Source organism: Struthio camelus, chromosome 14 (assembly GCF_040807025.1).
Source record: "Struthio camelus isolate bStrCam1 chromosome 14, bStrCam1.hap1, whole genome shotgun sequence".
NCBI classification, from domain to species: domain Eukaryota; kingdom Metazoa; phylum Chordata; class Aves; order Struthioniformes; family Struthionidae; genus Struthio; species Struthio camelus.
This window is the reverse complement of record NC_090955.1, coordinates 10,435,941-10,463,479: the sequence shown is the minus strand read 5'-3', so window position 1 is coordinate 10,463,479 and position 27,539 is coordinate 10,435,941. Positions and strand designations below refer to the sequence as shown.

The following is a 27,539-nucleotide window of genomic DNA, read 5'->3' as shown; positions in this document are numbered from 1 at the left end:
CGTTGCCAGGGCTTGGGCTGTCCCACAGGAGCAGCACGCGGCAGCCCCTCCACTTCTCTGTGTCTTCAGGGAAACTTTGGGGGCCTGGCAGACAAGCAACTCCAGCAAGCCTAAAGCTGTTCACACGAGGTTTCTTCACCGGGAGGTCCCAAGCGTGGAGGGAACGGCCCTGGCCCCGCGCGCTCCCAGCCGTCCTCGGCTCCCACGCGGGCTCCTGCTGGTGCAGCGGGGCCATTTGCTTGTTGATCAAACAAAGCTTTGCAGATCTAGGACACCCAGTGAAGTAAAACTGGAAAAATGCCTTTCTTCTGGATGCTTTTTTGGCCAAAGATGGCTGTGTAAAAGTCAGTAACAGCTCCGTCTTTCATCCAAAAAATAAAAACCTGGCCTCTGGCTGTTTGCAATCATGCAGCAGCCTCCAGCTGAAGCAGAAGCAGAAGTTGAACATCCCGGCAAAATCCCAGCTCCGACAACCGCTCGGTGCCTGCTTCACGCCCCCAGCGAGTGGCTCCAGGCTTTTCCAAGTCCCGCTCCAGGAAAAAGCACAACAGAGGTTTTCCCACATCGAGCAGAAAGCGCCCTGAACTATTAAACTGCCGACGACGGCGGCGCAGCACGACTCACGCGCCGGCCCCGCTCCTGCCCTCGGCGAGCTGCGATCGTGCCGGCGGCGCTGCCGTCACCCGCGCCCCTGCTGCCAAACCCGGCTCTCGGCTGAAATGTGGGATCGAAGCTGTCGTGCCGACAGCTTCGGTTTTAAATTGCTTTAAAACCTCCAAGAGGAGCCATTGGGTTCTGCTAAGAGATGGGAGCGGGAAAGGAAAAGGGAAAAGAAATGGAAACACTTTTGCTCTTGGTTGCCAGGTAAATGAGGTTCAGCTTCGGAAAACACATACGGCCTCTAGTGTTAACTGCAGAACCGGAGTCTCCACGGAGTGATTTCTTTCTTCGGAGACATAATAATAACAGTAAATGATTAAAAAGAAAAAGGCCTAAATCTATATCTGCAGTTAACTCAGGACTCCTTCGGAGTTCATGACTGTTTCTGGGTAAATAAATGCTTATTTGAAAAGGGAACCTCCAGTCGCCAGCAGAAAAAGGGCAGCAAGGCCGTGGCCAGGCTGCTCACACACAGCCTACCCGGGGCAATAATTCAGCAAATGGGGTTTTTTTCCAGATTTCCTCCGTGTGTGGGGACCGCCGGGAGGTTTTTCCCGCGCCGGCAGGCCCCTGGCCGGTGCCCCGCGCTGGGCGATGGCTGCGATCGGCAGCAATTGCCCGGCCGCGGGACAGCCGGCGCCAAGGGAGGGGAGCAGGGAAAAATGTCGAAAGAAAAGGCACGAGCGACGCCGCCCGTCGTGTTTGCGGCCGCGGGGACGGCTTTTTTCCGCTCCCTGCGTGTAAGCGCAAAGACTTCCTCGTTCCTGCTGCGGGGCGGCCGGCTCCACGCCGCGGCGAGATAAGGCTCGGGGAGGTGCCGTGACTCACCGAGGGCCGGCCAGCTCGTCACACCGATGAGCGGCCGGCCCAGAGGCGCCCGGCGATGCCCCAGCGGGGACGCAGCCTGCCGAGAGGGACGGCGCGCGGGAGACGCCGAGCGGTACGTAGCCTCGCGCCCGCCCACGAGCCTTGCAGCGCTTAGATGGAAGAAGGGCAATGGGGTTTCTAGAGCGTCACTAAAACAGCGCCTTTTTGAACCGCTTTCTTCTTTATTTGCTGGCAATTTAGATGTTTTCCGTAGGGAGGCATGCACTTCTTAACTCGTTCTCGTAACGCGGAGAAGACGAAGGAGAGAGCGAGCGGGCCGCCATCGTTTGCGCAGGGCGTGACGTGGCGCTTTGCCTCCTGTTACCGGCAGGATTAACGAACTGCGGCCGGGCCGGACGTTACGGCCACGGCACGCTCCTGCGCGGGAAGTAGCTGTGGGACGCGCGGTGCAGCTCCGACCCCGCTGTCCCTCGCTGGGACGGATGAGGGGATGGATCTGCTGCTTAGGGAGCACACCTTTGCTGCCCGCCCGGGCAGTAGGCAGGACATTATTTCCCCTTAATAAGTTTTTGGCGGCAGCTGGAGCTGCAAGGAAGCGGAGCAGATGGACGGCCAGGAGGGCACCAGGTACTAAGCGCTTGCTGGCGGAGAGCAGCAAACGCCGGCCAGCTGCAAACCCGCTCTAACAAGATAACGAACGCGTCCCGTCTTGCAAGAACAACCTCGTCGTACTCAAAGCAGTCGGGTCTCGGGCCGCGCGGGGAGAAAACGCATCGGGACGCAGCAGAGCGGAGGGCAGCCCGGCGCCTGAGCTGGGCTGCCGGGACGCCGCCAGGCAGGGAGCCCCCGGCTCCCGAGCGCGCGGGGTTTTGCCGGCTGCCGAGGATGAATTTCAGGTCCTCTCATCCGTGCACTCCCTAGTCCATGGGCTACTAAAACGCGGGGTGAGGAGCATCCCCTGGTGCGCCCGTGGCCGTGGCCAGCTCGAGACCTGCTGTGCTTCCCGCCGGAGCCCGTGCCCCAAAAAGCATCTCTTCCCGGTAATCACAGCTCCGTTTCAGCCCCGAGCTGGAACAGTTACATCCTTCCCATGGCACCGGCGGGTTTTGGACCGAGCTGGCCGAACGCGACTTGCGGTCCACGATGGGACAGCTCCCACGCCGGAGGGGCCGGGGGCGCTGGCCCTCGCGCCCGCCCCCGGCGCGGCTTTTGGCAACCGTCTTGCTGGAAAGGCTCTTTAAAACCAACTTCGCTCGGCGACACGGGCAGACCCCCGGCCAAACGCCTCCGAACGGCCAAGGAAAGAACGGCGAAGCGTGGCACGGCTCCGGGGCGCTCGCCGCGGCGCGTCCTGTGTGGCTCCAGTTTTGGGAGCAGTTTTGGGACTGCCTTTCGCCTTGCCCGGGTGAACCGTTGACCCGCGCTCGCCGCCGCTGCGGCCCAGCTCGCCCGCTCCAGCCAAACGTTTTTTATGAGCTGAGGAATTCATAAGCCCTCTGGCAAGGGGCGCTTTCCTGCCGAATAACCCGGCTAATCCCATGAAGGCGGACGCTTTTCAACAGCGAAATCGGTGCTGTGCCGCCCCCTCCGCCTTCCTCCCCGGCCGCCCGGGCACCCGCCTCCCTTCTGCTCTCCTGCCTTTACTTCCTCGGGGCGCCCCCGCGGCGCCGGCCGCAGCCGCGTCTCCCATCCCCGTCCCTCCTCACCGCCCTGCGCTGCAGCGTCTCTTAGCGTTTATTATCCTTTATTAACCCGTGGTCAGGAACCGGCGGGCGAGCGAGAGCATCAGGTGGAGGTCTCAAAGGAGGGCAGGAAACATCAGCCGGCGAGGGCCAGGAGTTTCTTGGGAAGAGAAAGGGACATTTTCCTCCTGCTCTGCAAGGAGAAAGGGAACATCCACAGGCTGGGAAGCCTCCTCGTGCCGCCAGGGACCGGCTCTCTTTTTTTTTTTTCCTAGCGATGAGATTCTGGCAGCGATAACTTCAGAAAAGCAGCAGCGCTAACAAGCACCATTTCCGTCTGCAACAGGCCCCGGGTGGAGCCTTTGCCTTCAAACACCGCTGAGGTCTTTAGTGATGTTTGTACGCGAACGTTTGCGCTCCTGGAACGGTTCATAAGCAAACAGACAGATTAATCCGTTTATCACCCTCTGCCGTCCACGGTTCCTCCCCTTCCTCCCTCTCGTGCGAGCTGCTCCCTGTTGGACAATACAGCACAGTGTTTTGCCAGCCGAGTCCCGGCCAAAAAAGAAAAAAAAGAAAAAAATCAATCCAAACAATTAAAAGCGAACACAATAGAAACCCCAGGACAGGGCTACCCCGACGTTACGCAATGAGCTTTCACGAATTTCACCATCAAGGGATTTCTCGCAATAAATTTTACCTAGGTTTAAGGTGAAGATAAATAGCCCGAATAAATAAATGACTTCCCTGAAGCGGTGGTGTTTATCAGTTAATTTTCCACTTCTCTCCCTCTGCAACAAAATCAATATGCGCATAGGGAAACAGAAGTTTGGCAAAGGAAAGCGCAGGGGAAAGAGCCAAACTTGGCAGTAACAGGGGCAGAAGGCAAGCGGCCTGCGAGCCAGGCGGCCGGGGGGCCGCGCGCCGCCCCGCGAGACCCCGGCGCGGGCGGGATTTCCCTTACGCCGCCCGTGGTCACATCGCTGCCGATGCCCCACCGACGCAGGCTTGTTCGCGCACGAGTCTCAAACGGGGGAACCGCTCCGGAGGATGCAGGCGCCCCCGGAGCAGCGGCGCCGCGGAGGTCTCCGTCCGCCCGGCTCAGCGCTGCCCAAGGGGCGCTTCTGCGTCACCCGTTTGCGTAGCTCAGTACTGTACCCGTGGGTATAATATTCAGCGTTATACCCAGGCTCTGCTGCGCCGGCCCGGGACCGAGGCGACGAATCTCCACCCCGGCGCCAGGTTTTACCGCCCGCAAGCGAGAGAAGATGCTGCGGAGCCGGCGGCGCGGGCCGAGCCGGCGGCCTCGGCGGAGGGGCCGCAGCCACGCCGAGCCGCCTCCGCACCTACGACGGCAGGCTAACGCCAGCCAAGGCGTCCCCTTCGGCGCGGAGAAGCCGAGGCGGCGGGCTGCGAGCCTCCGCTCTCCTCCCTCCTCCTGAGGCAGCAGCCCGAAACCTCCCTGCAGCCCAGCCCAGCGCCCCCGCCATCGCTCTTTATTTGCCCTTCAAACAGGAAAAGCAACGCCCAGCGCCCAGCCAGGCTCTTCGGTTAATTTTTGTTTTAAGCCAAGCCTCGCCGAGGGGCTGCTGCAGTTAACCGCCGTCTCGTTAACCCCGTGCGCGCCGGCGCTGGCCGCCCGCCTCGCGGCCCGTCGTTCGCCTTAGGTTTCCAGGACGGAGGGTCGCCGGGCCGCGTCCCCGAGTCTCGCAGGTAGGAGTCGGTCCCGGCCCCACGCGCCCGTCCGGCCAGCGGCAGCGGGGTTTGTGCCCCTGCTCTGCTTTTCCTCTGAATTGCCTGAAATTAAGCTGCTATGATCGCACCAGCGATTTTGCCGGTCGGGGGGGAGGCAGATCTCGCTAACCTGGCCAGGCCAAATCGTGGCTGGCCGTCAGGTGGCATTTGTGCAATCCGTCAGATTTGCAATTTACTTCGCCTAATCCCGGTAGGAAACGTAACAAAACCGTGGCTGCAGATTTGCTCATTGAACTTAATATCAGCAGAACAGGAGAAAAAAAGAGAAGGGATCTATTACTGAAAAAATAAGCGCAGAGGACAATCACAGCAACAAGGCATAGCCCAGAGAGTCTTAAAAATGAAGCAGGTCTGACCAGCGCGTCCTGCTCTCCCAGAGCCGAGCTGGATCAGGCGCGCGGGCTCGTTCTCAGCGCCTGCAGCTTCGGCTGCCTCCGAGTTGCTGCAAACGTGCCTAAACGTGGCACTTTCTCTCCCCCCCCCCCAATATTTGTCTGGTTTTCCCGGGTTACGGTTACGCCTTACGGTATTTCTTCCTTTCCCCAGGGTGACTCGTGACCGCTGACTGCCGGCTCGGCGTCTGCGACCCCCACGCGCCACCATGCGCCTGACAGGTACCGGGGAGGGAGGCAGCGAGATTTGCTTTTCCCCGTACATTTTGCCACGGCTCTTTCCGGCTAGGTTGTCGCGTGCACGACCCGCTTCGAAGCCCCGCTACCCTGACCCTCCGCTGCCGGCGCGACGCGCCTCGCCATAAGCATCAGCTTTTTTAAATATTTGTGTAGATTCCCGCCTGCCGTATTTTTCTCCAAGGAAGCCCTGCGAGGCCGGGAAGAGATGGCTGTTGAGAGGTTCCTGCTGGCGGAAGAGCCGTTCAGCCGCAACCCCAGCAGATTTTCCCGCTGAGTTTCCGCGCGGGCCTGCAACGTTTTGCTCCGATGAGCGTCGCTCCCAAGCCCAGCGCCAGTCGCGTCGGCGGCAGCAGCCGGGCAGCTGCAGCCAGCGACTGCTTGGGGCAGAGCAGGCGTCCCAGCCTGCGCGCCTACACAGCGTTTGGCCCCGCGTAGCTTTCTATCTAACTATCCGCTTTGTTTTAACGCAGAGCGGACCGCGAATATGCTCCCCAAGAGAAAGCGTAACGCCTAGCCGAGGCTCTCCACGCGCTCCGGAGATGTTAATTAAGAGATCACGGCTATATTTTTTTTAAAGGGCAGGGAAAGGCGCGCGGCCGAGCCTCCCGAAGCCCCGAGGGAGGCGCGGGGACGCGCGGGTCCCCGGCGGGCGGGCGCAGCCGGCACCGTCGGGCCGAGGGTTGCTCGCTCTCAGGCGGCTCCTCTCCGCCCCGGCAGGCGTGATCCGGCTGGCGGCGCTGCTCTTCACGCTGCTGGGCACGTGGGTCGTCGTGCAGACCTACTTCGACCGGAGCTGGAAAGCCATCAGCCTGCGGAGCTGGCTAGGTGAGGGGCCGGCCAGCGCGGGGACCGTCCCCCCGCCACCACCCCGCCGCCGCACCACGGGGCGCCTGCGCGCGGCCCTCGACCCCGGCTGCAAGAAATACGTGAGCTTGCCGCCGCTCGAGCAGCTCTGCCCGGGGCCGGCGGTTCGGGGCCGAGCTGGCAGCCCCCCGCCTGCCTAACCCTCCCCTCTGGTCCCCGCAGGTGCCACCAGCCGGCCCAGCAGTGAGTACCGCCCTCGGCTCCCCTTCCCCGGGGTGACGGCGGGAGGGCGACAGCCGCCTGCGAGGGCTCCCCGCTCCCAGCCGCCGCCGCCGCTACGGACACGCAGACCTTTGCGCGGTGCCCCAGCCCGCCGGAAACACCCCTGCCCCCTGGGAAAGGGGGCCACGGCCCCCGGCCGGCGCAGGTCCCCCGCCCCGGCTGAGAACGGGGAAACTCGCTCTCAGGGCAGAAAGGCCGCGAGGGCCGAGCTCAAACAAGCGGCGCCTCCGAACGCCCCGCTGCAAGCCGCGGCCCCGCGCTCGGCCTCGGGAAACCCGAGCGAGCCGGGCCTGGCCGAACGCCGCCGGGCTGACCGACCCCCAGGGCAGCGCGAGCCGGCCGCTGCCGCGCGCGTCCCCCGCTGCCGCGCGCCCCGAACGACGAGCCCCCAAACCATCCGCTTGCGCCGATCCTGGGCCAAACCTCCCCGATGCCAGAGGCCCATCCAGGCGCCTTCCCCCCCCCCACCCCAAACCCTTAGCACCCGGCTCCGCGCTGCCCCCCCCGGGGCCGGCGCGGCGGCTCGCAGCCCCGCTCCTCGCTCGCAGGGAGCCAGCCGCCCCGGCACGACTGCGGGAACCAGAAGAGCTGCCCCGGGGACCACTTCGCCTTCAAGGTGGTCAGCGGCGCCGCCAACGTGGTGGGACCCTCGCTCTGCTTCGACGACAAGGTGTAAGCGGCCCGGGGAGGGGGGCGCGCGGTGGGGACGGGGCGCCCTCTTGGCCTCCGCCAGGCGCCTCTGCAGCCGTCACAGCGCGCCTGCGGGCAAAAACCCTCGGAAAGCGTCCTTCGCCGCCGGGCCCGGGTGTATCTTAGCTCTCCGCAGACGGGCTTTGCCTGCCTTGCCGGACCGAGCGCTCCCGGGGCGCCCGCGCTCACCGCCGGCCGCTCTGGCTTTGCCCTCCAGGCTCATGAGCGGCGTGAGAAACAACGTCGGCCGAGGCCTCAACATCGCGCTGGTGAACGGTGAGTTAGCGAGCGGCCAAGCCGAGGGCAAGGCAAAGCCGGCTGCAGCGGGGGCCCCAGGCCGGCGGCCGGGCAGCCGCCCCTGAACCAGGGGAGCGCTTGGCCCCCGTTTCCGAAAGACCGAGGGGCGGGCGGCACCGAAGAACAAGGCTTTGCAGGGCCTGGACACAAGAGCTGCTTCTCCGGGCGGCTCCCAAACTCACCGCCTTCTGTTTCGCCTTTTAAACCTTCAGGAACGACGGGGCAGCTCCTGAAGACGGGCTCGTTCGACATGTATTCTGGAGGTGAGCGCTGCCGCTGGAGGTAAGCGGCACGAGGCGCCCCGGGCCGGGGCGGCATCCTACTCCCCCCCCGGCGGCCGCTACTTGGCGGGACGCTACCAACGCCGCTGCGCGTTGCAAAGCGGTTACCCGCCTCGACTGTCCAAAGTCAGGCCAGCGCTCCTCGAAAGCATGCCCTGAAAGCGAAACCCAGCAATGGTGCTTTACTCACCCTTTCCGAGCGCTCGGAGGGATCACCCTCTGCGCCTTCTGGTTTTGAAACCTATTCGTAGCAGCTCTGGAGTTTTAAGGAGAAACACCCACGTCGGGAGCTTGCCGAGGGCGCGCGGCGGCAGCCCCAGAGCTGGCGGGGGCAGCGCAGGACGGCAACGGGCTCCTGTGCCCCTAGACGGGACGTTGGCCTAAAGCGTCCCACACCGCCGGCGCGGACACAGGACGAAGAGTCATTCGTGCAATAAAGCTGGAGTCCGTAGGGCAGCCGGCTTCAGCGGCCGAGCCCAGCCTCAGACGCGGCCGCTGACGGGGACCCGGCCCCGCAGCCCCGCGGGAGACCCAGGCTCCCTTCCGTTGTTTGGAAGCGAACTCGTGCAGCGGGGTTTTCCCAGTTAGTGAGCAAATGTTGGGACAAAGCCCTCCTTCCGCTTGCCCTGCCAGCGGGAGGCGAGCAGCTCCTCGGCGGGTCCGGGTGCAGGTGGAGTGCGAAGTGGGAGAGCCCCCTCCAGGCCCACGACCCCCGCGTCTGCCTGGCTGATCCAACATATCCACCATATTTCCTACTAAGAGGAGTTTCCCGCATCTGCCATCCAGCGGTCCCAGCTGAATCCTTCTTTTTCATTCTTTTTTTTTTTTTTTTTTTAATGCTTCCCCTCTCCCAGACGTGAAGGAACTGGAGACCTTCCTGACGGAGATCAAGGACGGCACCTTCGTGCTGACGGCCACCTTCGACGACCCCGCCACAAAGTGAGTCCAGCCCCCGGGAACGGCTCTCCCAAAAGCCGCAGCCAAGATGGGGATGAACCAGAGCTGCTGCTGCTCCTGCCGCCCCGTCCCCCCATCCCACCCTGCCCGGACAAGGCTCCAGCTCTGCACGCACGATGGCTCCTTTACAGCCCCACTGCAGAAGTGCAAGACGGGATGGGACGGGACATGCCCCGCGGCCTTGTACGGAGGGGACGCGGGGCGGGAACGGGGCAGCGGTGGGGGACGCCGACCTGGCACCGCGCTGAGGTTTTCTGACGTCTTTTCTTTCATCTTTGAGGATGAACGACAAAATCCGGATGCTCTTTACCAAGCTGGGCAGCAACCACGTGAGCAAGCTGGGCTTCCGCGACAACTGGGTTTTCTTAGGAGCCAAGGGGATGAGCACAAAGACCCCCTTTGAAGAGGTACGGTCGCCCGTGCGCTCCCGTGGTGGAGGCTCTCCACCTCCCCGCGGCACGTCTCATCTACCCGCTTGCAGGCGACGCAGGCCGGCGGCGGCATCCATCGCGTCAGAGCAGTCCGCAGGCTTCGCCGCCCTGCGATTTCGCCCTGCCACCCAACTCCCCATTTAGTTCCTCGTTTTCTTCCGCAGCACATCAAGAACAACCAGGAGACGAACAAATACGACGGCTGGCCCGAGGTGCTGGAGATGGAAGGCTGCGCCCCGCGCAAGATGGACTAGCGGGGCGCGAGCCCCCACCGTGGTAAAGGCTGCTCCGGGCAAGCCGGTCGCGTTGAACCGGCTCCGGCTCCCCACCTCCTGAGCGCCGTATCCAGCACCGGCTGCCTGCTGCCAAACGACGGGCAATTTCGTAGCAGGGACTGCGCGGTACTGGGAAAAGCGGCGTACCAGACTCCCTGCCAAGCCTGAGCAAGCGTCCAGCCAGGCTTCACCCAAGCTGTTCTAGCGTGGGTCAGTTTGGGGGATTTTACTTTTCTGTCTTTAAGCCACCAAGACTTTGCAAGAGGGCTTTTAAGTTTTAAGATGGCCAGTTGCCAATCACTGCCTTCTTACTTCCCTTTTCAAGTGTAATCTGCGCTTTTCCCTGTCTCTCGCCTGCTGGGTATCACCGGGGACCATCCCGCGGTGAACGGCAGGCCAGCCCTGGTGATGCTTGAGCCTTGGTGGCTCCATCCGCCGTGCCAGGAGCTCCCACCGGTCACCCGCGGGAACAGGCACCCCGGGGACCCTGCGCACTCAGAGGGAAGCTGGCCGGGGGCCTCCGCTGCCGTCTCCTACAGCCGCAAGGGAACAGCCGGACGGGCTGTGGGGATGCCTCGCGGCAACGCAGGTCACGCGTTCGCAGACCAATGCGTTTCCCCCATCCCGTTGCCTCTTTCTTGGGTTAAACCCCCCTGTCCGCTCCGCGTCACCGCACCAGCGGCGAGAGCGATGTGCAATGGGTACAGCAAGCTGAAATTGTGCAACATAACCAATAGGTGGGAGCCTTTTACCGGGAGAAACGGGATGCCGCCGGTCCCAGATGTCAGCCTGGCTGCCGGGGACGCAGTCCCACCTGCAGCCCGGGACTGGGAGCACTGGGCTGCGGTGGGAGCCGGGCGCAGGTCCGGGTGCTGCTGCCGGAGAAATCCCTGCTCAAACAGCGCGCGCAAGGGCCCACCGGCCTCCTGCCGGGGCCGTTCCCAGCGGATCTGAGACCGCGAACGCCCAGGGAGCGCCTGCCCCAGGCTCGGGGCAGACGGCATTTACCCCTGAGTGCCGCTCGTGCCCCAAACCACCCCCGCGCCAGCGCGGCTCGGCATCAGAGGAGCCCAGTGGGCGATGGCCCAGGCTTATCTGTTACTGTAGATAAGGACAAATCTGCATCACAAACAGGCTTTAATTTCCTCCATCATATCCGTTTCCCCCCCCCCCCCATTCTCAAAAGGGAAAAAACACTTTTTGCAGAGAGCAAAGGTGGAATATTCCTGTTCCAGCGTTTTGGGTTTAATAATGCAGTAAAAGCGCCTGGAAACGAAGGGTTATCTTGGACAGCCTTTCCAGCATCCATAACAACGGGCTTCGCTCCCAGAACAGCTTCTAATGCACAATTCACCTCAGTTATCGGAGCCCACAAGTTATCCCAGTGGGTTTCGCCTCCAGAGAGGCTAAACGCAGCCCCAAAAGCCCTGCGTCACGCGGGACCTACGCCGGCCGCTTCGGCGGCGCGGGGGGCTCGGCCGCAGGGAACCCCCTTACGCGGATGCTTTTCCCAGCCCACACTAAGCTGCAGCAGAGACGCACGGAGCAAAAAAGGGGAAAAGCTTCCCACTTGGCCCCGTAACGGTGACGGCCTGATCTGTGCGCTCCTGACCCCGCGAGCTCCCCGTGTCGTATGTTAGAAGAGATTAAGCGAGCTGAAATTTTTCCCTAAATAAGGCCAAAAAAAAAAAAAAAAACACCCTCAAAATGAGCTGCGCGATGCCTGTAAGACCTTCCAAAGACAAAACTAAACGAAAAACCCCGAGCACAACCACGGCAGAGGAACACCCCGACGGCTGTGCCAGCTGCATTCAGTATTACCCTCCTTAACGCGCGCCCAGCTGCCACGGAGGGACGGCAGCACCGCAAACCCGCTCCAGCAACAGCCGCTACCGCCAAGCACCGAGCCCCGCACAGCCTGGCCAGCGGTGACAAACAGCAGAGCTCAGCAGGCAGAGCAGCCCCCCCGTCACACGGCCTGCGGCGCTGCCAGCACAAATATGCCGACTATGTTAAGCCCCCTCAAAGGATCTCGATTCCTTCGTAAGCCAAATTAAAGGCAGGCTATAAGCCGTGAAGGCGAGCGCGCGGTGTCACCTGGGGTACAGGAGACCGCAGCCCCCTGTCACCCTCGGGGAGCTCTTCCTGTCCCTTCACGACACACGTTATGTTGGCTTTAAACCAGACGCCTTTCCAAGGGGTGTTTATGTCCCAGCACCCTATAGACAGCTAAAACCGGCTTTGGATGCGTTGCTGAGCGAGCGCAACGGCACACCACAACTGTCCAAAACCAGCAATCGCGTTTCAGCTCCGTTTAGGGACGCTAATCAGAGACCAGCGCTTTGAAGAGCCGTCCTGCCAAAGTCAGCACATCGGGCAAATAAATCAGAGTCCCAAAGGGTATTCGGGGACATAAATAGGGCTTATTCTTCAAAAAAAAAAAATCTTAAAAAAAAAAAAAAAAGGGGGGTGGCGGACGCAGGGATAACAACTCCCAGAGGAGTTTCCTGGTGCCTCAGCAGTTTAGCATTATGGCCAAGCCGGGGACGGTACCTACCTGGACGATAACCTCGCGGTGCTGCATCCCCCCGAGGCGTCAGCGAAAGCGAGCCCTGCCCGGCGCCCCTCGGGGTCCCGCTCCGGGTAACCCGGGCTCAGCCGGCGGCAGCCAACAGCCATCCTGGCGCATTTGCAAAACCCCCGGCAGCGACAGAGCCCCGCTGCAAAGGGATAATGCTGTTTTCCCCCCCTCTCGCCCCCGCCGCGGCACCGGTTTCTTTCGGCAAAGCACCAAAGCAGCCGCCAGGAAGGATGCTGCCCGTCGGCAACGACCTACAAGCACCGGGGACGGCAGCTCGCGGCCGGTCGGAGCCCCGCGCCGGGCGAATCCGCGTCCTGTGACATCTTGCCCTGTCAAGTGCAATTACCGTAATCTTCCACAGCCTCTCAAAACACGGGTCCCGGCTTAGAAACCGGGCATCCGCGGCATGAAAGCTGCCTTTGTGCCCAGGCAGCGCCTGGGCGCCAGCCAGCCGTTAGGTGCACGAAGAAAATGAGTTCTCCACGTGCTGGGAGACGGGAGGAAAAGAAAGCTTTCCGGCTCGGCCCCTCCGCAGCCCGGCTGGCTTTCGCCTGCGTCTCGGCGCCGGAGCGGCCGAGGGGCCGGGAGCTGCGGGCCCGCGCGGCCCCCCGGGCTTAACGCCGCCGGCGGCCGCGGGAAGCGCGCACGTCGCGCCATGGGAGCGGCTCACGGGAAAAAGGTAACGACGGGGCTGTTTTACGCCGTGCTGCGGGGCGGCCGCGAAGGCGCCGGCGGCTCACGCGCGGCGTGTTTTGCCCTCCGCGTGCTGAGCCGGCTCACCGGTGTCCCACGCTGGCGGCCAGGTTAAGCGAGGCCACGCGGGCGGCGGGGCCCCGCCGGGAGGGCGGCGGGAGCAGCGGGAGGGAAAGGCCGAGTTGGGCCGTCCGCGCGGCCGACGGACGCGGGGAGCGAGGAGGGGGCTGCCGGGATGGACGGCGTCGGCGCTGAGCCCAGCCGACGTCTCCGTCCCCCCCCCCGCCACCGCTGCCTTCCCGCTTCCAGCCTGGCTCACGCAGAGGGCGAGCTAGCTCCCCTGCGGCACAGGGCTCTTCCCTCCGGCCACGCGCTCCGGCACAAACTGCGTCTCAAACCGATCTCCGCTGCAATAAACACCCCGGGGGCACCAGCTGAGGAAATCGGCCCCCCGGCTCGGGTACCTCCCTCCGCATCCCGGGCCCCACAAGCGCTCCGTAATCCCCCCAAGCGTTTCCAGGCCTGGGAATCGCCCCCAGCTCCCGCCCCAGGGCGGCGATGCCCCGCGGCGCTCGAGAGCTGCTCCCTCTCCTCCAAGGAGCACGACCCGTCGGACAGCCCCGAAAGGAAACAGTGCGTTAAGGAGTCAGAGCCGCGCAGAGACGGCTATAGATATTTACATCGGGGATTTAACGTCGCCTTGCTTTTCCGCCTGAGGAAATTTGCCCCTGGGGATAACGTCACCTCTGTACAGCGGTGCTGCCCTGAACCAACGCTGGAGTCTCTTCTGCCGCTTGTCCCCCAGCTCCCTCCTCGGCAGGGCAGTCGTGCGCCACACCAGGTCAGGGAAAACTGGTGGCTCTTTCTGATCACGTAAGGCTACTCTGACTACAAGAAGTTGCTTGAAGACACGTGTTGATGCTGTCAAGAGCACTATCAATAATTGTTGGTGCCACCTTGTCCAAACAGATTGAAGCAGCAAAGCTGGTGGCCTTGCAACTTCTGAAAGGCTTCTCGAGCAACGGGAACTTCTGCTCCGTCCTGTCACCCTCCATCAGAAAGTTAAAATGAAATTTAAAATGGAAAATCCCTCAAATAAGGAGAGCCAGGCCAGGACCCTGATTATAAACAAGCAGCACCCAGTGATCCACAACTGACACCTGATCTTCATCCGTTTTAAACCAGACTCCATCTTAATTGGTTTACATAAAATGAGCCAACCCACTAACTTGACGGAAGTCAATGAAATAGGGTTCCCCACGTGCCTGGGAAGTATTCTCCAGCAGTTACAATAACTGGAACGAAAAAAAATTATCATCTGTACCTTTGATTCTAAATAATGCTCGGTGTTTAATGCCACGTGGTCCCGGAAGGAGAGCAAATCTGCCTTCAGAGGCTGCTCAGCATCTGAACGCAAGCTAAGACCGTAAAAGCAAAACCCGGGGACAGGTTGAGGGAGCGAGCCCGGCACGGTGCGGGGACCTGTTCCTCAGGGCCCAGTTTAGTGAGAGTTTGCAAAACAGGCACGGGAGCATGAGGAGAAACTTCTCAGCTTCTTTTCCCTGTTATGACCCTTACAGCAGAGATGGTCCGTGCAGAGAAGGTAGCTCAGGGTGATGTCCCCCCAGCCACAGCAACTCTGGTCTCCACTGTGATGTCCTCCTCCTCCCCCTCTCCATGGAGGGCATCATCCCCGCACGCTCAGAAGAGCATGGCGAGGTGTGGGTCCCGGCGTGCAGAAGTCTGCGCGTCTGCTGTGCTTTCTGGCTCTAGCGTCGGAAGGTGTTGCAAGAGAAACGCGCTCAGAGGCGACCCAGAGAAGGGGGGGGGGGGGGGGAAAGAAAGTCAAAGTCAGGGCTGGGCTGAGACTCACAAACATTTCTTTGTTCTCCTGGACCTCAAGGACTGAACGCCCCATCCCAAGCAGGTGCTGCTCGCAGCCAGCCCGTCTCTCTGCGAGCCTGTCAGAGGGGCCGGCGCTGCCCTGGTTTCGGGTAAGCGCCGCTCCAGCTCACGGAGATGCCGCGTCTGGGTCGGGCCAGGGGCATGCAACGGTTCCCAGCAGGCTCAGGAGGGTCCGAGCCCTGCCTGCGGCTGGTGCCCAAGCCATCGCTCACGTGGCCGTCAGCGCCGTGCCCTCCGGGCCTTGGCGCGCTTCTGCGGCTGTTCCTGAAACCGAGGAAATAAGCTGGTTCAGCAGCTTGGCTCAGAGCCACCCGCTCCAAGCTGCTTTCAGAGCTATCGCTCCGATCCTCCCCTGCCCCCAGGCCAGGGGCTTTTGGACAGCTTTCACCCTCGCTCCCTCTTCCCGAAACACAGCGATCCTAAGGCGGCCGGTGCTGAACGGCCCGGCTTCGAAGCGCGCCCGCCGGCTCTGCTGGCCCCAAAAAGCTCGGGGACGGTTTTCTTCGGCGGGCGTCACAGATTTCACTTCCATCTCAGCTCCCAAACGTCGCCCAGTTTGACCAAAGCGCGCGGCCGGCGCCGAGCGGGGACGTCGGGCTGGCGGCTGGGCGCTGTACCCGCGGCCCGACCCTGCCGGCGCGGGAGCAAAGGCTCCTTCTCCCGTATTTCCCGGGCACGCGCGAAACGCGGCCTCCGGCCCTCGGGCAGGGCCGGGTCAGCAGGACGCTGGGGACGCCCTGCCCAGCGGGTGCCCTCTCTCGCGGCAGCGTTTGCCGGGCAGCCGCGCGGCCGGGGCAGGGAGGGTTTGCTCAGCAGCCGAGCCGCTGAGCCCTGCGCCGGAGCCTGCCTATTATTTTTACCCACTGCGCTTAAAAATCCCATGAAACCCTAAAAAGTAGCCACGTTTCCCCGGCACTCACCCGCCCTTGCACATTTTCCACCAGATTTCCCACCGCTCCACACTCGTCCCTCACGCCACCCATCGCAAGACGTTTCATCCACCCCGAGGGTTTTGAGGGATCCCCTCAAAACAATTCACCCCACCGGCGCGGGCATCCCCGCGGGCCAGCCGGCGAAGGGCGCCGCGCTCTCCCGGCGGCGGGAGGGACGCGTCCCGGCTCACGCGCCGAGCACCCCGCCGCGAGCCCCTCCGCAGCGCCGCCCCCGTCTCAGGCGGCACCTTCGCCTTCTGCCAGACTGCTACGCCAACACGTTGCATTGCACTTTTCTGGAGTTTTCTCACCAGCAATAAAACACGTGTTAGCCACACAATGCCAGAGATTAAGAAATAAAAACTAAAAGAAAAAAAATTCAGCTCCAAAATAAAGAGCAACTCCTAAAAATATATATATGTATATATGTACATATATGTGTGTATATATATGTATATGTAGGGGACGAATTGCCCTGCTCTGCCCCCCTTTAGCAGGGGGCCGGGGCCCTTCGGCAGCTCTGCTGGGGGAGCAGCGGGGCGGACGCGCTCGCTTTTCGCGAGGCATCTGCCGCGTCTGCTGCTCTCAAAGCACCGGGCGCATGCAAGAGAGAAATGTCGTTTTTCTGTGTTTTCCACCCATTCCTTAGGGGGCGGGAAGCAGAAATGATATTTCCCCCCCCCCCCCCCCCCCACCGGCTTAACAGTGAGCAAGTGGCTGCTCTCCACAGCCCCCCCGGCGGGTGAACGCCTCCTGCCAGCCCAGCTCTGCGCGCCGGTTCGCGCCTGGCCTTGGCGTGCCATGCGTCCAGCACCAGGCCCACACACGCAGGGCAACTCGGCTACCTAAAAGCGGCGTCGCTTTTTCCTTGACTAACGGCAGCCGCAAAAAGCACCGTCCAAAAGGGAGCAGAGCCCCTAAATGCAAAGGGGACATTTAAGGAGAAATTAAAAAAAAAAAAACACATTATGTTGCTAAATGCAAAATTCACATTGACCAAAACAAGCTGGTTCTCTCCATTCAAGAGCTCGGAAACTCTTGCCCCGACGGCAAAACGCCAGGCCCTTATTTTCGAAAGCGCAGGATGAAGCAAGGACAAACAAGAGGAGCCGTGCCGGGGGCCGGCAGGCAGAGGAGCGGTTTGCAACGAGAGAGGGAAGGGCTAGCGCGGGCTGGCGCGGCGACGAAAGCACCGCGGCCGTTCCCCAAGGGAGCGGAGCGGCGTTGAACCGCTTCACGAAGCGGGATGGAGCCGTCCCGGGGAGACGCAGCGCGGCGAAGAGCTGCCCGGTCAGCCAGCGAGGGCTAGCAGCACGGACACACACCTACAGCTTCCCCAAACCTGTTATCGGCCCCACGCGGAACAGCTACAGTCAGTGAGGAAATTCATAATAAGAAGCGACCGCTGGTAGGTGAAGTCGGGCAAATCCAAATCAAAACCAAGGTCCAGATCGCACCTCCGGAGGATGGAGGAGATTTGCCATGGAAGGACAGACAGCCCGTGAAGAGGGGTGAAACGCAACAGCCTGCAGCATCCCAGAGAGCAGATGACATGGCCTAACGATCCCCGCTGCACAGGACGAGCCTCTGCTACTATTTTCATCCACTGTGCATAAAAAACCCACAAAAACCTAAAAAGTAACCACCTTTCCCCAGCCCTGCCCTCTCCTTGCACATTCAGCTCCTGCTTTCCCCCCCCCCGCACCCCTCCAAGCTCTTCCCAAGAGATTTCACCCATCCCACGGGATTTCCCCACGCGCGCAACGCGCCCCACCGGTGTGGGTACCCCCGCAGCACATACAGGGACAGCGGCAGGCCAGTATACAACGGCATTACGGGGCAACGGCAGCAGGGCCCACGGGGAGAGGGGCTGGGACGTCCCTGCCCCATCGCGCTTGTCCACGGCTGCCAGGCACGGCTAGGATTTTTCTGGATTTCTCTAACGGCTCTTTCAAAGCCCGGTAGCCCGTGATCGTGCCAGCTCTTTCAAAGCCTCCCTGCCTCCGGCCAGCACAAGAGCTCGCCGAGGGATCTCACCCGCTTTGTTGCTGGAAAAGCGGCCGTGCCCCCTCGCATCAGGGTCTGCCGCTTCCGCTTTCAGGGACGGGGCTGCCGCTGCCAAGGCCCGCGAGCGGAGCGAGTCCCTCCGTCAGCCCCTGAATGCCACCGGTTGTTTCGTGGCCCTGGCACCGGGACCAAATCCAAAAAACAGATGTAAATGGGGGGCCGCAATGCTTCAGTGTGCCGGAGCATTGCAAGGAGCACTGGGCTAGCCAGAGGGAGAAAGGCTTTGCCGCGTGCTGTCTGCAACAGAAGTATTCATTCATGGGGACAGCAGTGAAAGCCGAGGACTTTGCACATCAGAAGGGCGCGTAATGGGATAGGGGAGATCACAGATGAACAGCCCGTTCCTGTGCAAAAACAGCCCGTGCCAGAGAACGGCTCAGGCTCACGGGGCAGCAAGCGCCGGCGAGCGTCCTGCCCCGTCTGACGCCCTGTTGGCCGGGCTGGGAGAGTCAAGACAGGGCTGGTCCCAAAACCTCCATAGAAACCCTCTAACGTGATTTCATCCTGCTGCTTCCTTCCCTTCTCTTCTTCAGCCCCTTAAAGCCTCACAGGTGGAGACACCAGGGGAGTCTGATTAAGCAGAGACATTGCTTTAGGCTTTTTAATTGCTGTACTGCAATAGTAGAGAGGGAGTTCCCACGGGGCTTAGGGAAGGGCCAGTTGCACATTCCCACACCAGAGCTGCCCTTCTTTGCTCAACCAGCTGAGCAAGGCAAAAAGCTATTACGTAGCAGGAGAGAAAAGGAAAAAGTTTAAAAAAAAAAAAAAAAGAGAGAGAGAGATGCTGTGTTTGCAGATGAGAAAGCTCCGGCAGCAAAAAGCTCACAGGCGTCTCTAGCATTAGCCTAGAGTTTCTCCCCTGTGCCGGTTAAGCGTTATTGCCTGCATGAGCTTTTCCAGAGCCCACACACGCACCGGTTGCCGTGTCCCCGAGGAGGAAGCCATCCGCCCAGAGCTCCCGCGCAGCAGGAGCTGCAGGACCATGCACAACGAGCGGGCTGCACGCTGCGGGGCCCGCACAGCCCCTGGGCTGGGGTTTCCGGGGCTGAGGCCACACCTGGAGACATGGCACAGCCTGCTGGGGGCACAGCACGCAGTCCAGGGACAGGAGGTGCAGGGGAGCATGCAGCCCCGGACCTCCTCACCCCCAGGGTCATTTTCTGCCATCCCTCTTCTACCTGGTTGCTGCAGGTGAGCTTCATCCCAGCGAGGAAGCCAGCAGAGCATCACACCAGGAAGGAGCTGGAGCATCCCAGCTCAGGAAAGCTGGGCTCCTTGCTCCTGGAAAAGGGGCTCAGCTTTATTTCTTACCTACTCAGTCCAAGCCCCCAGCAGCACTGGGCAGAACAGACAAGAAAGCCACAAGAGCTAATACAAAATGCTCTCTGCCCACAAAGGAGCTGGTGTTTCCATCCTGAGAGGGATCATATGGGCCCAGCGTGGGCGGACAACCAGTTTGGCCACAGCTGCCCCAGGTTAAGGCTCTGCTTTCCCGCACGACCGCTTGTGCAGCTGGGCTGCATCAGCAGTCCACACGTGTCCCCCGTCGCAGGGTGAAGCTGGCTGCGACGCCGGCTCGCTAGAAAGCTGAGCCCTGTGCCAGCACCAGCTCGAACCGCAGCGCAGAGCACTCGGCACGAAACGGGGTGTGCGGCGCTGCACGAAGACCCAGCTCCAGCAACCCTGGGCCACCGAACAGCATGACAAGGTAGAGTCAGAAGAGCAGATTTCTGCTCACAGCGCTATCCTTGGCTCTTAACACACAGCACCTGGTTGGGAAACAGAGTAATGATGCCACTGTAGCCTGCCAGCGCTAAGGCAGGATAGCACTGTGCCAGAAATAAATATTGTCCCCATTATTCATGTGGCATAAGCCGCACTTGTTGCAAAATCCCATTCTTCAAGGCCCTTTAGTGTTTCTTAATGGCCTCTCTGCAGCGTGACAGCAATTCCTTCCAAAGCTGCCAGAGCCCCTTGGTGCCAGTGACTGATGCTCTTCCCGTGCAGCCAGCAGCTCCCCAGAAATACTGGAACAGGTTTTCACGTTATCAGTGGTACAATGCCTATGGCACAGAGCAAAAATAAGCTTCCCAGACAGGTGAAAACGGTTCATCCATAGCAATAGCTTAACTGCTGCTGACACCATTCAGGTGGGTGATGCAGGTTGCAGCAACAGCAGGCGAGAATTCGGCTCCGCGTGTCGCGAGGGACCAGATTAAAAAGCACCGCACCGCAGGTCAGGGTTTCCTTAGGACCAGGACAGGTCTGTTGGCCGTGGGGGGCAGGCTACGCTGCTCCGGCTTGTGCTGGGGAGCTGCCAAGACCCTCCTTGCCCTGCTCGTAGCAGGACGTCGGCCTTTGCGGCCAGCCCGAACGCTGCCGAGCGAGCCCTGCGCGCCGACTGCCTCGGGGCAGGGTCCCCTCCCTGGCTGCTCTCATTAATCCACCAGAAAGTTTCCGTCGCAGCCTGGACGGAAGCGGTGCATCACGCTCCATCTCCCCCGCCGCCAGCGTTGCCTGCCGGAGGCAACGCGCAGCCCGGGAGCTGCGTGTATCAGGGCCTCGGCGGGGAGCTCCCGGCCCCAGGTGGCTGCTTCGCTGCTTTAGCTCTAACTGTGCTTTTTTCTGGGCAATCTGTGAAATTGGTCCCGATTTACCAGTTTTCATGGCTGCAGGGAGGCCTTCGCTTGCCTTCCCAGGGCCGCTCCGGCCCCGAGCATTTGGGTGCGGGCAAGCATTCGCGACCAAGACGCGCAAAGGCCAGCACAGCGTTCGTCTGCGTCAAATCGCGTTTTCGTTACGAACAAAATAACACAAAGTGCTATTTCAAGCATTTGCAATTTTCTACTTGAATAGGTTGTAAAGCGGCCGCCTGGCTGGCGCTCTCTGAGAGCGGCTTGCGAGCAGCGGTAACGTGAGACCAGCCCTGTAACGAGAGCTAGAGCCCAGCCTCCCTGTGCAAGTTTAACTTTACAAATTGCTGTTGTCAAAAAAAGAAAAAAAAAAAAATCCCCACGGCTGCTGCTTGCCCTGCTGAGGGTGTCTGCCGCCGGTTCACCGCCACTGGCAGCTCCGCGTTCGCCCAAGAAACGCTGCCGTTTTGTAAAGGTCACAGGATCGGCAACGAAACGTTACACCGAAGCTCCCTGTTTCTCATTGCCTTTTGCAATATGATAACGAAATGGGCTATGGTATGGCCAGGGCCCAGGAGTAACACGAGCTCACAGCATCGCTGGAAAGAGCTGATGCCCCGTGGGCAGGGACTGGTAGGCGAGGGCCAGGCAAGGGCGGCTGGTTGGGGGCGCCGAGCAGGGCACAGCCGGGGACCGACCGGGCAGTTTTTCGCTGCTCGCTGCGCGTGCAGAAGACCTCTGCCCGCGACAATGGGACCGCAAGGGCAGCAGCTTTCATAGCTGCTGGCTCAGGAGCGCCTGCTTGTGCCCCGATACCAATTTCTGGGTGACTGCCAGTCTCGATTACAAAATCTGCCAAAATAACATTGTCCCACAATGAGCTTAGAGCAGAGGAATGTGCACCGTCAAGCCGCCGCCGCCAGCAGTGACCCTCCTCAGCCTACGGAGCGTCGTTCTGCCCCAGGAACATGCACTTTCTGACGGCTGCGAGAGTCCTGACAGCAGCTATGTCGCGACAGCCGTCAGGAAGGCAGAGCACAGTCTGGGAGGCCCAGGAGGGAGTCATCTCGATGTTTGCTTTCCTATCGATACCTCATGACATTTTGCAGACTCTTCCATAGTGTAGCAGTTCCTCAGGTGAACACCAGCAAGGAGTTAGCTCTGATCTTCGGTGTTGGGACATGCTGCTGATTTTGTCTGTATTTCTCCCTAAAAAGAAAACGGCATCATCTAGGCGAAGGTCACAGAATCACAGAACAGGTCTGCACCGGCTTGCTGAATTAAATAAGCCACGACATCTCCCACAGCAAGGCTTTGCTGGAAAGCAGTCAGGAAGCTGACAGATTTCTGTGCATTTCCATCATGCATGGAGAAAAGTCTCTCCCATCCTCAAAAGCTTCTTCCAGCAGATGATTTCATTGAGGTTTGAATCAGTCCCAGATGCTGCAAATGAGCACAGGCAGAGCAGAATTCAGCAACTATACATGAGATTTGGGCAACAGCTTAAATAACATCTCTGTATCCAGGACCATGTAAGAGATATTGTCATACAGAGCATCAGGAGCAGCAAAAAGAGGCTACTTGGGGTTAATAGAAAACAAGAGTACAGCACAATTTGGCTAATCGTTAAATCTCATGTTTTGAGTCTCCATCACATAGAAACGCTGTCTTTGATCTGCCAGCTATCAATGCCTTGTTTCAGGTCATCACCGCTTCCTTCAAAGTCTCTGGCTAAGCAATGAGGCCATTTTAATCAATGGATGCGTTCATTCATCGAACACCAATGTCAGCACTTGCTGGAGCAACTTAGGAACAAAGCACCTTTCTCTGAGCTCATCTACTCCTGAACAGGCTGGGTAACTTCCAACCCTGCTAATGGGGCTACCCTCGGAAACCGCATCCGCAGGAGCTTCAGATCAGGCTGCCAAACTTCTCAGTCGGGGTGGTGTCTTGCCCACCTTTGTACCTCTCCAGTGCTATGATCTGATTGCAGCAATTTCTTGCCTAATTTATTAGTTCAGGCTTTGACTGCCGTGCAATATAGATGCTGTAACTGGGTGACTCTTGTATCACTCTGAACTCGTCTGAAGCCACCCTTATCTCCCTTTCAGGGGCTTGGAGTGTAACTCCGCTGACAGCTCACTTCTCTAACCGCTTTCATCAAGGCACAAATATGATCCAAAATTACTGGCTATTAATTTTGCTCAAAGTTAATATTAGAGCATCCACGTGTGGAACAAATAACACAGATTAACGGCGTGTACAGGGAGGCTGGCTTCAAGCTTCGGTAGGAGCACTGCGCTCCTGGAGCAGGGAACCATGGCGGAGGATTCCCGCTTACAGAGCGGGGAGGTTAAAAGCATCGTAGAGCAGGGAAAACGCCTCTAGACAGTTGCTGCAGGAGGTCTTTTCTACGCTTCAGAGCCTGGGCTAGGAACTGTCCTGCTGGGATATAACGATGCACAAGTTGTCTGGGAGCAACAGAGAACAGAGGCCTCCGTCACCTAAGGGGCAGCTGCTGCCGGATTTGGAGGATGCTAGATTTTATTATTTAGTATTTTATTATTTATCACCCTTTGACAAGATTCAGTTGAACTGCTTGCAGCAGTGATTTTCACTTGGCATATGGGGTTTTTGGAAACGGCAGGCAAATATTTTCCACCCATTTGCTGCAATACGCCCTCCCTGCCTGAGATCTCACTTTGACAAATGAAGCTCTCTGACTCCTGCAGTATCGTCCCACGTGCACAGCTTGGGGACAGACTCCCGTCACTCACTCTGTCCCCTGGTGAGCAGACAAAAGTCTCTATCTTCTGGGCAATCATTAACTCCTTCCCAAGAGCCAGAGAGATGTGAGAAGCTCCCCCGGCTCTGCAAACATACTAATGGCTCGAGTGGCGATTTGCCGAGGTGAAAGACCTATGCAGGGCAGCGTGTCCAGCCTTCCTGCGCCTCTGAGGACACCAGGGCATCATACGTCAAACAGAGCTCTGACAACGATACACGTTCCCAGCCTGGGACTTTGCCACCACCAAGGTCCTCAGACAGTTGAATCAGTGCAAATGCCCAAGTTTCAGCGGGATCGCGTGCAGTTTGTGCTCGCTGAGCCTCTCGTCCCAGAGAAACGGACCAGGACAAAGGGCCTGAGCTGCTCGGTCCAGTCCCTGCCATTGCAGGCAGCCAACGTCCAGCATTAACTCAGCAGAGGAAATGTTTAATCAGCCTCCGGGACTGTCCTGCAGCAGGAGGATGAAATCGTGGCCGTGTTCAAGTTAAAGCCCCAGCTGACTTCAACAAGGCCCAAATTTTATCTGCGGACTGGGGGACTGCAATATGCCATAGTGCTCCCTCGCTACCTGCCCTTCCAAAGGTCACCGAGAGCTGAGACTAGAGATTTAACAAAGGTATAGAAGGGCAGGGCCAGACAGCGGAAGAGCTGTGCGCCGTGCGGCTTACAGATTGCACGGAGGCTCCTCGGTGACGCGGCCCGGCGTGTCCTGTCTGCAGCGTTAGCGCTGTCACTGCAGGCACGTCGGGCAGCCTGCATTACGCAAGCGCTGAAAAGCCACTCTTTTGGGGGGTATTTGCTTGATATGTCTGCTTTTTTTAATGGAAGTAAGTAGACACAAGAGATGTGCCTGTACAAGAAGGCTCTTGGTGCCACAGCAACTGGCTAGACAAATTATAGCCAGCAGCCAACATCACTAACAAAGTAACTCAGCAGTTAATGAGCTAATCTAACAAACAGCCCCAGTAACGAGGACCCGGCTGTGGGCTCCCCCAGAGCCCCGGCAAACTGCCATCTTCCTCTTCCCAACATTCATTATTTAACCGTACAGCTGCTCATCACTTATACCTTCGGTGCATGTTCAGCACAGCGTTATTTTCTCTTTACATGTACACTGAATGAAAAAATCATGTCACATCCTCAGCAGGGAGAATCACAGTCCCACAGAAAAGAGCCCTCTGCAGCCGTGCACCACCACCAGTGGGCCAGAGAGCTGTGCCGGGGGCGGCCGTGATGGGGAGCTCTGCTGGAGCCATGCCGGAGCCTTGCCAGAGCCATGCCACCCGGATCTGCTGCCAGCTCCCAGCACGGGAGCTCCCCTGGGCTCAGGGGGACACTTCCAAACAAAACCTCCCTCCTGCCATCCCACCTTGCGTTTGGGTTAGTGTTTCATGGGTTACAATTGTGCATACTTCACATATGGAGGCAATGCCATAGTCTGGATCCCGGGATCAATCTCGTTTCTGCTCAAGAGCTGCCTGGTTTCACTCTTGCCACCACTCTCCCAGGCTGCCCACCAGTCACCAGTATATTCGCAGTCACCAGTATATTCCCAGTGCCAAAGAGTTTGAGGTTACCACAGCCGCCTGCCAGGACCACTGCAGCTTTCAGAGCAACGTCAGATGGGCCATAACAGACACAGGAGATGCAACGAGGGGTCTTGAAGGACCCCTGGGGCAAGCTCTCTCCATATCACCTCGTCCTAGGACAGAAGGACGTTTCATAAGGAATACGGGGGCAGTTTGCCAGCCCTGCAACTCACCTTCTGAAGGAGCCACTCGAGATAAAGATCACCTAGCAACCGACTGCCTTGACAGAATAACCTTCAGGGAGCTATGGAGAAATACAAAGACTTTTTGTTAATCCCAAAGACTCAGGAGCACAGCTTGAAATTGCTTACTAATTTAGATACCAAAGTGACTCGTCATTCATACAACTAGAAAAACAGCTTTGCCATCAAACCCCCCCTTCAGTTGGAGGAGTTCCTACACACCCCAAAAACCTGTTTCCAGCAGAGAAGACCCTGAGCGTGGCAGCTGCTCACGCACTAGGATGTGCATCGGACAGAAATATGTCCCTGAGATTGAGCTTGCAATTTTCTCATTTGTTTTACTCAGCCTAGTGCAGGTCTTGAGGGATCACAGCCTTTTTCCACTGCTGCATCTATCAGCCATAACCACACTCGGCAACTCAAAGCACGTTCAAAATCGTGCACTTCACCACCTTTACTAAACTTAATGGCATCAATATTTTAAAGAGAGAAGAGCGTTGGGTGATGCTAGGGCCATTTGGCAAGAGCTCAGATCCTGCATCCTGCCAGGGAGGTGTTGCAGAGCCCTGTGCAAGTGCTTGAAAACTCTCCCTTCCCTCGCTTTTAAATAACTCTTGGAGGGTTGTTGTCGGTCACTAAGAAGATGATATGCCCCTGCTGCCTTGCAAGGCAGTTACCCTTTGGGGCCAGCTTCTCCCTACCTGCCGAGTATGTGTCATCCTTACCATAAAGCTGTCCAAGCCCACCTAACACTTTCACCGTGCAGGGCACGGTGACCTGTCCCCAGGCACCTCTGCAGAAAACACAAGGGAATTACAGATTTCCTCAATTTTGTCTTACTTCACTGCAGAATGCAGCATGGAGCATTTTAAACACCAAAGAGAAGGCAGGTATGCCTAGCGCTGCAGCCAAGCCGCGCAGGCCTGGCACCAGGCTGAAACGCCGCACCGACCGCACGCCCCGACGGCCAGACCGACGCTACCGACACCAACTTAAGAGGTTGTGCAGGTCCTAGCCGCTTCTCTCTACCTTTGATTCTTTTAGTCTTTTTTTTTTTTTTTTTGCACTGAAAGCTAGACCGAATCACCTAAATTGCAGGTTTATTTTGCTAGTGCCTAGAAAAAAACGCAGAGGCCCATGGAGCAGCCCGGCCCAGCTGCAAGGAAGGGCCAACAGGGAAAGTACAACCCCTCCGCTTTAAAGGAGGCCCCTCTTCAGCCACAGCCTTTGTCTAGAGGCAGAAACCATGAATGACTTAAAACATTGCCCTTTTTTTTAACCCACGGACGGTCACCAGCGTCTGCACGCACACGCAGACGCACACGTACGCACCTGCCACGCACCCAAGGGCACGCAGGCCAGCACGCCTGTCCGCTCCCGCGGTTAAGACTCCACGTCACTCAAAACTGAGCAACCCCTGGCCAGGAGAATTAAAAAAAAAAAAACAAACCCATGTTGCACTTAAAAGTCTTCGGTAGCAAATGCCTGGCAATTCCTCCTGTGTTTCATTATATGCTTCTATTACAGAGCAACACCTGCACAACCCCAAGCCGGGGGCAACTCGGGGAAAAACACCAGGCCGGCGGGAAGGATGCTCAGCCCGCCAGCAGGCAGCCTGGCGCCGGCCGCGGGGGCAGAAGGTCCCACGCTCGTGCCCCTTTCCCACTTCTCTCTCCTTTCTTTTCTTCCAGAAAGGCTATTCCCTTCAGCCCAAGTGCCCGAGCGGAAGCGGGAAGCCTGCGAGCAGCGGCTCGGGTGAGTGCCGGCACCTCGCGCCCCCCGGCCGCGAGCCGGGAGACCCTGCAGCGGCCGAGGCAGCCTGGCCCCTTTCTCCAGCCCCTCGTCCGGGACGCGCGCACCCACGGGCGCGGGAAGGCGGCCGGCTGCTCGGCTCGGGGTGTTGGGGCACCCACGCGAGGGCGAAGCCTTTCCCGCCCCACGGCGAGCGCAGACCTGTGGGGCCCAAAACGCTGACCGCGGGCGCGGGGCGTCGCAGGCGGAGACGGGGCCGGGCCACCCAGGGCGAAGCTCGCCCCTGGCACCGGCTGCGCGCCGGGCGGCCGCTCCGCAGGCGAGGAGGGAGGCAGGGCAGGTGCCGTCTCCGCCGAGGGCGGCGAGGACGTTTCGTACCTTCCCGGGTACCTCGGCTGTTGCAACATGCCGAGGAATAATCCTGATAACAAGAGCGGTTGCCCTGGTGCCGGGTTTTGCTGTTGCGGCGGTCGGTCGCTGAAGAGAGTGGGCGGGCGGCTTCCTCCGGGGCCGTCTGACTGCTAAGGGAGCGCGTTTTTAAGGCGCGGAGAGGAGAAATCACCCTTGCCGTCCGCAGGAGCGGGGGCTGCATCCCCTCCGGCGGCTCAGCGCCGCTGCCGCTCCCGGCGTGGGGGTCACCGCGAGCGAGCGGCTGCTCCGGTGCGCGCGGAGGTGTTCCCTTCGGGGTGGGGGGGAAGAAAAAAGACAAATCAGGGTTTTGTTTTTGGCCGGCCGTGGGAAAACATCACCCGGCAACGCGCTGAAAGGGAGCGAGTCGCTGCTGCGGAGCGAGGGCGGCGGAGCAAGCCCGCGGGCCGGGCCGGGCCGCCGGCGTCGGGGAGC

At 59.7% G+C, this 27,539-nt stretch overlaps 2 protein-coding genes and 2 long non-coding RNA genes across 6 annotated transcripts in view; 2 read left to right on the top strand and 2 right to left on the bottom strand.

Annotated features, from left to right (window-relative positions):
- Positions 1 to 27,539, bottom strand: part of LOC104144692 (uncharacterized) — a 45,627-nt gene that overhangs the window by 7,583 nt on the left and 10,505 nt on the right. The window contains exon 1 of one of the 2 annotated variants that reach the window (XR_011134571.1): positions 12,132 to 12,429. The exons of the other annotated variant lie outside the window; for it this stretch is intronic. This is a non-coding gene — a long non-coding RNA (uncharacterized lncRNA). Of the gene's footprint in view, positions 1 to 12,131; positions 12,430 to 27,539 lie in introns of those variants that run through there. 2 annotated transcript variants of the gene reach the window in all.
- On the top strand, positions 1,468 to 9,904 carry FAM3D (FAM3 metabolism regulating signaling molecule D). Of its 2 annotated transcripts, none has more exons than XM_068907599.1 (10): positions 1,468 to 1,600; positions 5,472 to 5,539; positions 6,275 to 6,382; positions 6,584 to 6,604; positions 7,192 to 7,315; positions 7,551 to 7,609; positions 7,843 to 7,893; positions 8,766 to 8,850; positions 9,149 to 9,275; positions 9,464 to 9,904. In XM_068907599.1, the coding sequence occupies exons 2-10, from the start codon at positions 5,527 to 5,529 to the stop codon at positions 9,551 to 9,553; spliced, it is 678 nt and encodes a 225-aa protein (XP_068763700.1). In that variant the 5' UTR covers positions 1,468 to 1,600; positions 5,472 to 5,526; the 3' UTR covers positions 9,554 to 9,904. The 2 variants fall into 2 exon arrangements, with proteins under 2 accessions (XP_068763700.1, XP_068763701.1); XM_068907600.1 differs by lacking the exon at positions 1,468 to 1,600 and adding an exon at positions 4,654 to 4,883.
- Positions 12,719 to 27,539, top strand: part of FAM107A (family with sequence similarity 107 member A) — a 34,548-nt gene continuing 19,727 nt past the window's right edge. Inside the window, exons 1-2 of the mRNA XM_068907601.1 lie at positions 12,719 to 12,834; positions 26,636 to 26,699. Of these exons, the coding sequence (XP_068763702.1) occupies positions 12,811 to 12,834; positions 26,636 to 26,699 (88 nt within the window). The 5' untranslated portion in view covers positions 12,719 to 12,810. The remainder of the gene's footprint in view (positions 12,835 to 26,635; positions 26,700 to 27,539) is intronic.
- On the bottom strand, positions 18,347 to 27,376 carry LOC138061014 (uncharacterized). Its single transcript, XR_011134577.1, has 3 exons — positions 27,075 to 27,376; positions 24,936 to 25,006; positions 18,347 to 21,828 (listed from the first exon to the last, which is right to left on the bottom strand). It is a non-coding gene; the product is annotated as an uncharacterized lncRNA (long non-coding RNA).

What these genes read in the sequence shown, in the direction of transcription:
- FAM3D (XM_068907599.1), top strand. An exon ending in CAACATCGCGCTGGTGAACG is followed by an intron (nt 7,610 to 7,842) that starts GTGAGTTAGCGA and finishes TTAAACCTTCAG; the next exon opens with GAACGACGGGGCAGCTCCTG. An exon ending in CAAAGACCCCCTTTGAAGAG is followed by an intron (nt 9,276 to 9,463) that starts GTACGGTCGCCC and finishes TTTCTTCCGCAG; the next exon opens with CACATCAAGAACAACCAGGA.